Source organism: Anabrus simplex, chromosome 1 (assembly GCF_040414725.1).
Source record: "Anabrus simplex isolate iqAnaSimp1 chromosome 1, ASM4041472v1, whole genome shotgun sequence".
NCBI classification, from domain to species: domain Eukaryota; kingdom Metazoa; phylum Arthropoda; class Insecta; order Orthoptera; family Tettigoniidae; genus Anabrus; species Anabrus simplex.
In genome coordinates, this window is record NC_090265.1 from 1540900440 (window position 1) to 1540914010 (window position 13571).

The window sequence follows — 13571 nt, forward strand, 5'->3', positions numbered from 1 at the left end:
TGGGCTTGGCAGATACGCAGACGACTGGCTTCCATCACTATTTATTAACGACTCTTCCTCACAGTCAGGTTCTAGATTGTACATAATGTTTTCACAATCAGATAAGTCTTCCTCTGCATATTCATATTCTTCAATATAGTCTATTGTATTTTCTTGATGTATATATATATCTACTTGTTTGCCACTGTTCCATCTATCACATTGATTATGAATGCAGCTGCATTTCTCTCACTGTAATTTCTCCGGATCTATTTTTGTGTTTGTAATGGCGAACAATTATACTCACTATATTGGCAGGATTCATTATCACACGATTACGGTGACAGTGACTCGCTACAAAACTGGACGTCTCTATTATACTAGCTTCCTTGCTCTTATGTGGAATGTCTGTCTGGTTCCCATAGATGTCGTATCGGCAACTGTGTCGGGTGACCTTGGACACGGCGCAGTGTGTCGACCATAGCATACACGTAAAATAACTAACGTAGCTAGAGAAAATGTTTACGGTGTCTTAAGTTACTAAGGCCACGATATCATGTTAGATATAGTCTACTTTGAGCGGATTAGCGAATCTTCGTAACTTACAGTGTACTTAATTTATACAGTGTTGTAATCAGCACCTCAAACATATTCATACAAACCACAAATCACATGCAATTGCGATCGCAAGTTGTGCTAACTCCCTTGTAAGTAGTTCAAGTAATATCCACCCACAGCAGTACATTGCTATAAGTATGTTTGCACATCCACCCTTCCCAACTGAGTTTAGAACAAGTCAGCGACCTTCAGGCGTAAGGTAGGTAGGCTAGGCTCTGAGTGAAAGTGCATTCCTCTCGTATTACCTAGGTTTTGAAGACTCGCAACAGCATGCTCTAATGTTTCCAAGTTTGCAGAATTTTTGTTGTGGTATGCACGTAGACCTACTGAAACAATCCTTCCCGTTCCCTTGCTTATAGATAGGTGCAATTACTGCTTTTGTCCAATCTGAAGGTACCTTACCAACACTCCATGCTAATCTTACTACCCTATGAAGCCATTTCATCCCATTATACTTCATTTCAGGTCTAATTTCATCTATTCCTGCTGCTTTTTGACAAAGGAGTTTATTTACCATAATTTCCACTTTCAAGCGTAATTTCACCATCATCATTTTCCTCCTCCCCATGAGCTTGACTGTTCGTAACACCACCAGAAAGATTTCCTTTCACGTTGAGAAGATGTTCAAAATATTCCCTCAACCTCTCCAGTGATTCCCTGGGATCTATTACAAGTTCACCTGAATTACTCAAAACACTGTTCATTTCCTTTTTCCCCTCCCTTCCTAAAATTCTTTATTACTGTCCAGAAATATTTCCCTGCTGCTTGACCTAGCCTTTCCAGGTTATTAACAAAATCTTCCCACGACTTCTTTTTGGATTCAACAACTATTTGTTTTGCTCTGTTTCTTTCGTCTACGTACAAATCCCTGTCTGTCTCAGCCCTTGTTAGGAGCCATTTCTGATAAGCCTTCTTTTTACGTTTACAAGCTGCTCTCACTTCATCATTCCACCAGGATGTTCGCCTTTTCCCATCTTTACACACAGTTGTTCCTAGGCATTCCCTTGTTGTTTCTACTACAGCATCCCTGTATTCCACCCATTCTCTTTCTATATCCTGCTTACTGTTCAGTGTTCGAAACTTCTCACTAATCATGTCCATGTACTTCTAATTTCCTCGTCCTGGAGATTTTCTACCCTTATTCATTTGCAGACAGATTTCACTTTCTCTACCCTAGGCCTAGAGATACTTAGTTCACTACTGATCAGATAGGGGTCTGTATCATCAAAAAATCCCTGGAAAACTCGTACATTCCTAACAAATTTCCTAAATTCAAAGTCGGTCAAGATATAGTCTATTATGGATCTGGTACCCCTAGCCTCCCATGTGTAGCGGTGAATAGCCTTATGCTTGAAGAATGTATTTGTAACTGCTAAACCCATACTAACACAGAAGTCCAGTAAAAGCTTCCCATTCCCATTAGCTTCCATATCTTCCCCACATTTACAAATCACCCTTCAGTTCTATTCCCAACTTTCACATTGAAACTGCCCATTAGCACTATTCTATCCTTGCTGTTGACCTTGACCACGATGTCGTTCAATGCTCCATAAAACTTGTGAACTGCATCCTCATCTGCACCCTCATATGGTGAATACACTGAGACAATTCTCGTCCTAACTCCTCCAAATGACAAATCTACCCACATCATCGCTCAATGACGTGCCTAACAGAAACTATATTGCGTGCAATGGTGTTCCTGATAAACAGCCCTGCCCCATACTCTGCCTTTCCCTTTCTAACACCTGTCAAGTACACTTTGTCTCCTATCTCTTACTCGTTATCTCCCCTTACCTAAATACCACTTACTCCTAGCACATCCAGATGCATCCTCTTTGCTGACTCAACCAGTTCTACTTTCTTTCTTTCTTTCTTCCATAAGCCCCGTTGATATTGATAGCTTCCCCATCGAGTTCCATTTCGTTCGCCAAGTTATTTTCAAGGAGTCCCTTGCCTGTCAAATGGGAGTAGGACTCCGTTACTCTCATAGGTCCGAGGCTTGCTTAAAATGTTCTGAGCTCGGTAAATTCATGAAGCAGGATGCTACCCGACTTGCACATAGTCCAAGTGAGGATCTCTCCTCTAACAGGTTATGGACCACCGGTGGATTGTATAGTCCTAGCCGCCTGAGCACAAGGAGGGCCATGACTCAGAATAGAATATGTCCGAGATGCCCACTCCCATTCCAAAGCAACTGGTATCCCGACTCTCAGGACCACTTACTAGGCCACTCAGCCATTGCACATGGTTCACCAACTAGGGCGTGACTACAGTAACCCACACCATGAACCATCATATTGAAATATAATTTCTTTGAACGATGCAGACTCTTCTTCTATTTGCTTTACGTCACACCGACGCGGATAGGTCTTACGGCGACGATGGGATAGGGAAGGCCTAGCCATGGCCTTAATTAAGGTACAGCCTAAGCATTTGCTTGGTGTGAAAATGGGAAATACTGAGCTCGATGGCTGCAGTCGCTTAAGTGCGGCCAGTATCCAGTATTCGGAAGATAGTAGGTTCGAACCCCACTATCGGCAGCCCTGAAAATGGTTTCCGTGGTTTCCCATTTTCACACCAGGCAAATGCTGGGGCTGTACCTTAATTAAGGCCACGGCCGCTTCCTTCCCACTCCTAGCCCTTTCCTGTCCCGCCGTCGCCATAAGACCTATCTGTGTCGGTGCGACGTAAAGCAACTTGAAAAAAAAAAAAGAAGAGGGAAACCACAGAAAACCACCTTCAGGGCTACCGATAGTGGGATTCGAACCCACTATATCCCGGATGCAAGCTCACAGGGTATCTGCACGGCCAATTCGCCCAGTAAACAATGCAGAGATATTTTTCTAGACATGATGATCAGTTGCTATAAAAAGAACTCTTTGAGACCCCTGAATTAACCACAAAGTGAATTATCCGCACACGAATTACCGGGAGTTCACTGTAGTACCTAGCGTATCACAAGACATTTCTATGCCACTGATTCGTCCCACAAAACTTATCACCGTACCTTTGTTTTCATGCTATCCTGAGGATATCTCAACATAACCAACCACATGATAGTGATTTCACAGAATAGGTACTAGAAATGTTTCCTAAAATTTAACACACTTGCTACCCGGCCAGGTCATAGTTTCTATGGGGTCGCTCATTTAAACAAATGATATTTTGCTTCGCGGTGTTTCCATGAGTCTGGACATCAGGAGATCATGCCTCGTACTCGTACTCTTAGTAACAGTAATGAGCAAGAGATGACGCACCAGTTGACATATTTTCAAGGCTATGCCTTTCTCACGTCAATGTTATCACGCCACTTCACTGCACGTGCGAGTGGAAATGGAAGCTTGCTAAAGTTTCTTCGCAGCATGATATTGAGGACTGTTTTGCTATTATAGATGACTATGTGGATAATTTGGAATATGAGGAATTAAATGCTGGTATATTTGAAGGTATGTTCTTGAAAACTACTATACAATAAGCAAGGTATAACAAAATAATGAGCGTTTACAAAACAGTATAATTTTCTCCACCATTTCACAATTCTGTCTTCAAGCGGGTTACACTAAATGCGCTGATAACTCTAACTCCAGTCTTATACATAGTTAGTGGTTTGAGTACTTTCTTCTACAACCAAGAAGTATGCTGCTAGGATATGCCACATTTACAGTGCGAGAAGTAAGAAATCAAGCGGGAAAGCTTTTCATAAAGGAGATGCCACCAGTGCGAGCAGTGCAGTGTTGGGCTGTGTATGGAGCCATGCTTCAAAATTTATCACACAAAGAAACAATACGATTCCGTATAGCTTGATGATGCTTGTTGTTTAAACGGGCCTAACATCAAGGTCATCGGCCCCATTCCGTATAGCAATGTAAATAAAACTAATAATAATGGTGTAAAACAAGCTTTAAATTCAATCCACAGCGATAAGCGGGTCGGCCCCACGGTGTAGGGGTAGCGTGACTGCCTGTTACTTGGAAGCCCGGGTTTGATTCCCGGCCAGGCCATAGATTTTTAAACCTGGATCTGAGGTCCACACAGCCTACGTGATTACAGCTGAGGAGTTATCTGACAGTGAGATGGTGACCCTGGTCTAAAACACCAAGAACAACAGCTGAGAGGATTAGCATACCTGCCAACTTTACAAAACCAAAAATTCAGGAGATTTTGATATGAAAATCATGAAAATTCAGGAGATACAAAATTGGTCACAACTGCTTATCCTATTTGTCTTGGGCAATACATACTTTATCCTAGCAAGCTCCATGTATCATGTTGTCAAGTCCACATTTAAATTAACACATACCGTATTTCCAGGGAAACTGAGTGGAATCTACATCCACAAATATTTATCTCTCATATGTATTTGTATTCCGTGAGAACTAAATATACAACATCGGAAAATTTATGAGAACATGTATGATATGGTAGGCCTATCTTCCTTCCAACTTACTGATTTACAGAAGCTTCTCCATCAGTAAAAAATTGATGCTGATTAAAAGAAGCAGCAGTGGGAGACTTTGCCTGTCTGTGAAACATCTACAAAAAATACAAGAGTACTATGGTATATTATAACATTAAATTACTTATTGTCTTGAAACCCGACTGTTGCTATATGAGGCTATAAGGCTAAAAATTATACATCTCTATTCCCTCACAGGAAGTATGCGAGTGAGATGATCGATCTCTGATAAGCCTTCCGAAAATAGTATGAACTCATGCTGCACACGTGTGAATCAGTCATGCACTTAGATGCCATTACTTAGCAAATGCATAGATTAATACATTGCATCACCCGCCGCACAATTATGCGGAGCGCTATGCTATACATCAAGTAATAAATTAAAATTCACCAAAATTCTCCAAATGGCTTCTAAAACCTCTAGAAAAGTCACTAGTCGCTAGCTTTGAAATTCTGACACTAAATTACTAAAACAAGTCTCTAGAATTGTCGAGACTGATGTGAACGAACACAAATATAACACGTGAGAATGAGAGATTGACAATCGATGTAATACGCGTAGCGTTATACAGATTTCAATAAACATTGCATATCCGCGCGCATTTCTCGTGTTAATTTATGTTGATATTTCATTTGAAATCAGCCAATGAGCGAAGAACTTCTGGCCACTGGTGTACAAAGCTGAAATGGCGGGATTTGAAAACAAATGTTTGAATTTCACCAAAAATAAGCTAAATTTGGGAGAAATAATGGCATAATCGGTAGGCTGGAAAAACGGTCGAAAATCGGGAGACTTCCGTCCAAATCGTGAAAGTTGGCAGGTATGGATTAGTCATGCTGACCATATGACATATCGTAATCTGCAGGCCTTCAGGCTGAGCAGCAGCCTCTTGGTAAGCCTTGGCCCTTTGGGGCTGTTGTGCCATGGGTTTAGTGATAAGAGAAACAATAATTTTATGAACAGTGATCCTTTGTTAGATTTTTCTGACATTTATGTGCTTGAAAATTTCCACATAAAATTTGAGATTTATTGGAAATAATTGTGTAAATGGTCTGGTAGTGAGTGTGTTAACGGATACTAGTCAAAGGTCTGCAGCTGCCGTAGGGAACTATTTTTACAGAATTCCCTCTTATTTTTAAATGAATGTAGTTCTTGAAGATATATCCAGTGAATTAAACCAAAAGTTTAACTTTTACTCTTTTATGACTGCATCTTTTGCTGCTAGATGATATAAAAACTGTTTTATGTACATCAAGACACTATTGAATGTTTTAAAAAGAAATAATTATTATTTGTTTGTATAACTAAGAAGCCCAAATATAACTAAGTAAATACTAATTTAATTCAAAACTGAATTTAATGGATTTAATTAAATGTCCATAAAATGCTATCTTCATCTTCCTCTCCTTCTAAGCTTATGCTTAACAGAAGTTCTGCAATAGCGATAACGAAAGCTAAAGGATAACAGGAGGTATGTGGTGAAGACACCATTTCCGGTCACTTTACTGGCAAATGCACAGTAAACATGACAAGAAATGTCTCTGCAGTAACAAATAAGAAGACCCAGTTAGTATGGCATAGATTTTACAACAATACTTAACAAATTTAGCTATTAAATGCTCAAATTCAATCACTGGGCAAAATATAATGGTAAGAACAATGCTGATAACACAAGAGCACATAAAACCACAAGGAATATGTACATTTGCACACGAATATACGGCAAGAAACACCTTGTTTGAAAAATAAGATCATTAAAATTTTCATTTCAAATAATAATCCATACAGTATATTGGTAATAAATTACTGTTTCCATCATCATAATGGGAGCTAGACAAAACTACCAACAGTTTTGCTTAGGGCACCAAAATAATATTTCACAATTAAGTCACCTGTTTCTACGTTCTAATGTTTTTATCATTTTTCACTATTATTACTCTCAAATATCACTTGAGTCCACAGATGTTCCACTCGGATGGTACAGAATAAAGAACACAAATGCCCCTCTCCTGAAAAATTCTAAAAAAATTACAGACAATATCTCATTATCTTATATACAAGCATATATATATGAAGGAAGTCTTGTAAGTGATCTGTTAAGGATTACCTAGAATCATGACAAACTAACCCATAGGGATAGAACCAGAGAAGTCAAATAATATGATATAATGTACAGCCAAGTTCAACCAATTGAGGGAATGCTGTCTGAAAGCCTCTAAAAACTAGGATATGTCTAGAATTTCTTTTAAATATATTAATTTTTTAAAAGAGTTGTCTGAATACTGAATTTAATACAATTCATTGGAAGGATAAAATATCCTAATTCTGTATATATTACCTTTTAATTCATTTGTACATGCTTTTCCCACAGATTTCCCTCTCACATGGACAATAAAGATCTCTTCATAAACAAATATTTAACACTTACTATTATTAGGAGCAGTAATATCATGTTTTAGTACAGCGATCACCACATGTACAAAATGTAAAATGAGATCTACTACACTATAACTTCAAGAAAGACTACAGCTAAAATATTTTCAAATATTGCCCCATAAATGTCAAAAGTTCAAAATATAAATCAGATCAATTAGTGTTCATTATACATGATAAAAAGGAAATAGAAATATATCTACACACTTGTTCAACTGGGAAATCTTCATTATTAAAAAAGTCTTTCTATCCCATTTTGCATTCTCATAGTAATGCAGCATTATCACAAGGTGATGTCCTATACACCCAATTTACCAGTTTCTCATTTCACAGGCAAATATACACAGAGCAACCAGGAATCCAATACATAACCACTGACTTATCCAAGCCTTGCCAAAAATTTGATCACAAACTTAGATGCAGATCTTACAATTACGGTTTAAAAGGTTGTGCAGATGTCCAGTTATTAAAAAAAAGAAACAGGTAACATTTACCTACTCCCGTTCTTTGGCAAATGAAATGGCTATGGAGTGTCTTCTGCACGAGGACGCTTCAAGGGTGGTTGAGATTTTAACCAAGATTGTTGAGGGCGCTTGACTGTAGATGCAGTAGGACTCTTCAACTGTGTGCTTGGTTCTTGCAACCACCTAACTTGAGTAGCAGGACCATAACCTTTCTCGTTCCGGGCTGCTATTCTGAAGATGATAGATGGTTTTGATGATGTATCAATATGAGCACTAGCAAGTGAAGATTTGGGCACAATACACTGATTTTGTGCACCAGAATACACTCTAATAAATGCAAGCTGAGTTGGTGAACTTTGGATTGTTTTTGAGTCACTATCAGAAGTCTGACAAACTGTACTACGCACTGCCAGATAAACCGAGTACTCAATAGTCTCACCTGCTTGATTGGTAGGAGGTAACCAAGATAGATGAGCACCATCAGCTGACTTGCATATTTTAATAGCAGACGGAGCACCAGGTAAGCCTGCTACTCTCTTGTTAGAAATTGATACTGTAGGCGTAGATGGTGCTTCAGGTTTGGGTTCTGTATTCAGATCCTCCTTCCCAGGCTGACTGCCATCAAGAGCAGCTGAAGCCAGAGTACGTAAAGGATCAGTTTCTAAACTACCTGGCTTAATCTGGATGGCTACTAACTTCGTATTAGTTTCAGGTACGTTGGACTTCTCCATTCCTCTCAGAGCATCATTACTATTTTCTGTTTCCATCTGATTATCCTTATTATCACCTCTATTATTATTCTCTCCACTATCAACGCCTTGACTACCAGCAACAAGAATACCACTCTGCATCTGGGGAGTATTTCCAAGCTGAAGAGCTGACTCTACAGCATTTCTGGGTTCTTGCTCAAGTCCTTCACTGGGTTGTGGGTTCATGGGTGTTTGCTGTTGACCATCAGTTGGTTGATCTGAAGAATCAACTGCAGGTTCTTTAACAGAAAGTTCTGGCATAGATGTCATATTTAAATTGTTATGGCCAGTACTGGCAGGATCATGAACAAGTGGGTTAGAATCATACAAGTTCTCAGCCTGCATGTTCTGCATCTCGGAAGTTTCACTCGCTTGTCCATTTGCACCTTGTACTTCTTGGAGGTTATTTCCACTTTGATTCCCACTGTTCGAACTGTCATCTGGAAGTTGTTCGGTAATTTTGTCATCCTGTTGACCTGAATTTTCTGGAGGATTGCCATCAGTACCTGTATTATCCATAGGGGGATCAAGTAAACCAGCTTCAGCAGCCAGTGCAGCTAATGCAGCATCTGTAGTAGCAGGGCCATCAGAAGAGGCTAAAGTAGCAGAAGGTTGACGTTGTCTGGAGATAACCATTACTCTTTGACCAGTAGTTGCATCAGCTGCAGGGGTGGGGACGACTGGTGGGGAAGCTGATACAGATTCTACCGTTGCCGCATTTCCTACAGTTCCAGCTGTACTGGCAACCAGCTTAACAGTTTTTTGACCTCCATCTCCAGTGGTTACTTGCATTAACAAAGGTTGGCCTCCTAATGTGAGACTCTGCGAGGGTAAAGCCAAGAATTGAGTTTGTCCTCCAGCAGCACGTTTGGTAGCTATAGTAAGAGTCCTTGGTGGGCCACCTTGCTGCCCAGGCACAGTAAAAGTTATTGGCTTCCCTCCAGCTGCCCCACCCACAGCGCCAGACATCATAATCATCTTGACACCACCTGGACCAGTAACAGTACCTGCAGCTGACAACTGAGTACCAGGAGATGATCCTGCCTGACTTGAACTAACAGTCTGGATTGTTTTCAACCCAGCAGCTGTTGACACAACAATAATCTGCGAACCACTTCCTCGTCCTATACTGCCTTGCACACCAGATACTAAACCAGGTTTTGAGATCATGATGGTCTGCTTTCCAGCAACCCCAGGAGATGCAGATTTTCCAACTGTCATCACATTAGGAGCTACAGTTTTCATTGTTGTCAACACTTTGGACGATCCTCCCGTGGCTCCAGTTGCGGCTCCCAATAGCTTAACAATGGTGGCACCTTGTGGAATATTCTTGGCATTTACTCCTTGCAATGTTGTCCCTGGTTTACTTTGAATTACACCTCCCTTTGGCATTGCAGCCACTGTCATTCCTTGACTGGTCTTGACCAGTGTCACAATTTGAGGTGTACCTGTACCAGTCTGGCCACCACCTGGTTTCTGCAGAATGATCTGTGGTTTACCTTGGGCTGTCTGGCCTGTTTTTAACATAGTTCCACCAGGGCCAGGTGATACTTTGACAGTGCTAGGTATAGTCATAGCTCCATTTGTACTGATTTTTTGTGTTGCAGCTGCAGCTGCTGCTAGTGTCTGTATACCAGACATCTGCTGACCTGCAGGTGTTGAAACAGAGGATGGTGCAGTCACTGTTTCAGATGGAGTTTCAGTGGTATTTGGTATGATTTGCCCAGGTATGGAAGCTCTAATCTGATTCGTATTTACACGGGCAGTAATTGGAGCAGCAGTTTTCAGAGCAATTCCAGGGCGAACAGGGCTAACTGGAACAGTGGTAAATTTTGACTGAGCAGGACTCCGAGAAGATACTATAAGAGGTGTCTTTTCAGCATTCGAGGAAACCTGGGCAGAGCTAATAGTAAGTTTTGAAGGTGAAGTAACCTGCACAGAAGGTTTAGAAGCTGTATTCAAAGGTGTAACGCTGGAAGACACATTTGAAAGATAAGTTAAGGAATTGGGAGACTGGCTCAAAGTTGGCTGAGTAGCTAACATTGTTGTGCCAAGAGAGAGTGGTGGGACACCAGCCAATTCTTCTTCAGATGGATAGTTAGGCAGAATTGATTCTGACTCATCTGATGTAGACTGAGGTTGATTTTGTGCCATAGTCAATAAAGTTGGTATTGACTGATCAGATGTCATTGTCAAAATGGTCGATGATGATTGACCAGGAGTCATAGACAATACTGTTGGTGAGGGTTGGCCAGGTGTCATAGTCAAGAGGGTTGAAGATGGTGGCCCTGGAGCCATAGTTAATATAGTAGGCGATGACTGACCAGGTGCCATACTCAGTATAGTTTGTTGAGGTTGCTGACCAGGAGCCATGGTTAGAAGAGTCTGAGCAGGTTGACTTGGTGCCATGGTCAAGATAGTTTGCTGTGGCTGGCCTGGGGCCATAGTCAGTAAAGTTTGAGAGGTTTGTCCAGCTGCCATAGTCATGAGAGGAGTAGGCTGTTGCTCAGCAAGTGAATTAGTAAGAGCATGAGAAAGTAAAGGTGACGTTGCCTGAGTAGATTGGGGAAGAGAGACAATTCCAGGTATAGCACTCATTTGTGAAGTACTTGTCACCATGTCATACCGCTGAATCTGTAAAATATAAGCATCTGCTGAGGGACAGGCTGGCCAACTAACTTCCAGAGAATTAGTGGAAGCTTTACTTAACTGCACACGCCCTGGCTGGCCAGGCTTCTCAGTCTCCAAATACCAGAGATCTTTACAGCAAACCTGATTGTTCCACGCCTTACGATAACCATCTCGCCCAGACCATAAGTAAATCCTGCTATGAATCCCTACAGCACAATGTCCAGCTCGCGGACGAGGAATGTTATCCTCAAAAGCATCAATCATCAGTTGTTCCCAGCACATTGTTTTAAGGTTGAGGGATGCAAGTGTATTGGTACACTTCCACTCCTTTTCATGGGCAGCTGCCTTAGGATCATCCATCACCAAAGGCACCCATCCTCCAAATACAAACATTTGGTGACCAATTAATGTGGCACTGTGAAGTGATCTTGGTAAGGGTGGGATACCTTCTACTTTTGGATTACTCCATATCATTGTTTCTACATCCAGAAACCAGAGGTCACCTAGACGGCAGCCACTCATACCACCATAGATTACTAGTCGAGACACACCACTGGAATCATCAGTGTAGGCAATGGCAGTGTGAGATTCCCGTGGTGATGGCAGGGGTCCAAACGTCTGAGGCAGTTCCCACGCTGTAGTGTTATTGCTTCGTAGTTCTAGAGTGTACAGATCATTCAGGTATCTATACTTTGGAATGTTTATTTTTGGATCTTCAATATCATTGGCCAAACCACCAAAGAGATAAACCTTATTACCAATCAATGTGAAACTGTGACCTAAGCGAGGGCATGGTGGTAGACCACGCTTTGGAGGTCGAGGCTTTAGTCTTCTCCATTCCCATCGACTTGCTTGTAATTCATAGAGATCGTTCGAGTACTTTCCATACTCAACCATACCTCCAAATATTAAGATTCTGGTACCATCAATTACACAGCCATATGCTGCACATCCAGGAGGAACATCTCCCTTTGTGGATGGAACAAACCACTGGTTTGTTGCAGTATTATACACATGTAATTCATCTACAATGCCTTCATTTCCACCTCCAAAAACAACAATCAAGTCTTTTATAGCCACAGCACGATGTCCATGCCGTGGTCTAGGCTGTGGTCCAGATGGATTCAACACACGTTTCCACTTCATTTTTACACAATTTTCACACGGCAGGGACAAACAGGTGATATTCAGCTTCAACCACACACAATGCTATCACACTGCTATCTACTTCCATTTCATTTTATATCGCATTTATGTGGCAAAGCTCAATTAGAGAATTTTTCTATGGCATTATACAATTTACTTCAAATAGAGCAAATTGGACCAAGAAATACACTCTTCCAGGAACATTTAAATACCAGGTGGAATGTGAATTCTTGGTAGGTATGACATGGATCTGACTGCAGCCAGTTTAGAGCTGAGTTGTTGCAAATGGGTTTGAAATACATGCAGAGAGGTTGCAGCTTCTTGTAGCTGAACTTGAGAGCGAAGCAATTGCTGGTTGGTGGTATTTAACTCACGAGCTGCTGCTGCTGTAGTATTATGGATGAATTCACTTATGTTTCTATGCAGGGAAATATTTCGTTCACCTGAAACAGGGTTCAAATACCATAGATTATAATCTAGTATACGAAAGAAAACATAGCAGTGATGAGGGAGTTTCCTAGGTATTCACAGAGAACATCACCTCATACAATATGGTAAACTGATTTCTTAACATGAAAGACCCTTAAAATTATTTGAAGATATGATAAAGTTTCCTTAAAAATACTTAATGAATCAATGAAATTATAAAAAATCGATCTTTTGTTTTTTTTCAAAACCTATGCTTTTATAAAGATTAGCTACTATTCAACAAATATATCTCAAATTTTAAGAAAAGGATAAAATTTACTTGAAGCATAATTCTCAAAGGAAAAATATTTGGAAGTTGTAAATAATAATCGGTCTCCAAGTCAATATCAGTTGTTATATTCCCGCACTCTACATATAAATTATGCATAGGCTTGCTTAATAAATAATAAGGTTATACAATGCTGGATAAACCGATAGCATCCAAACAAGTTTTTGAGAAAATTATTTTTCTTCTTCACGGGCTGATTTCAATAACGAGTCTCCTGTATTTCTATCTGTCCTTTAAATCTTCCTCCTGAAGTCCTTTCACCTTTTGGTCTTTTCCAATCCTACTATAATCTATCAGCTTCATTGACCGTATTGATAATTTAAGCACACAAGTATTT

At 40.5% G+C, this 13571-nt stretch overlaps 2 protein-coding genes across 2 annotated transcripts in view; both read right to left on the minus strand.

Moving 5' to 3' along the window:
* Positions 1-6621: 6621 nt before the first annotated feature.
* On the minus strand, positions 6622-12653 carry Hcf (Host cell factor). The gene has a single exon (XM_067138055.2). It carries the CDS (start codon positions 12475-12477, stop codon positions 8011-8013), a length of 4467 nt encoding a protein of 1488 aa, XP_066994156.2. The 5' UTR covers positions 12478-12653; the 3' UTR covers positions 6622-8010.
* A 19-nt stretch (positions 12654-12672) lies between these two features.
* Blos3 (Biogenesis of lysosome-related organelles complex 1, subunit 3) overlaps positions 12673-13571 on the minus strand; it is a 74955-nt gene continuing 74056 nt past the window's right edge. The window contains exon 5 of the mRNA XM_067138056.1: positions 12673-12920. Coding sequence (XP_066994157.1) covers positions 12682-12920 — 239 coding nt within the window. The 3' untranslated portion in view covers positions 12673-12681. The remainder of the gene's footprint in view (positions 12921-13571) is intronic.

Coding starts and splice junctions, on each gene's coding strand:
- Hcf (XM_067138055.2), bottom strand. CDS start 12,477: ATGAAGTGGAAACGTGTGTTGAATCCATCTGGACCACAGCCTAGACCA.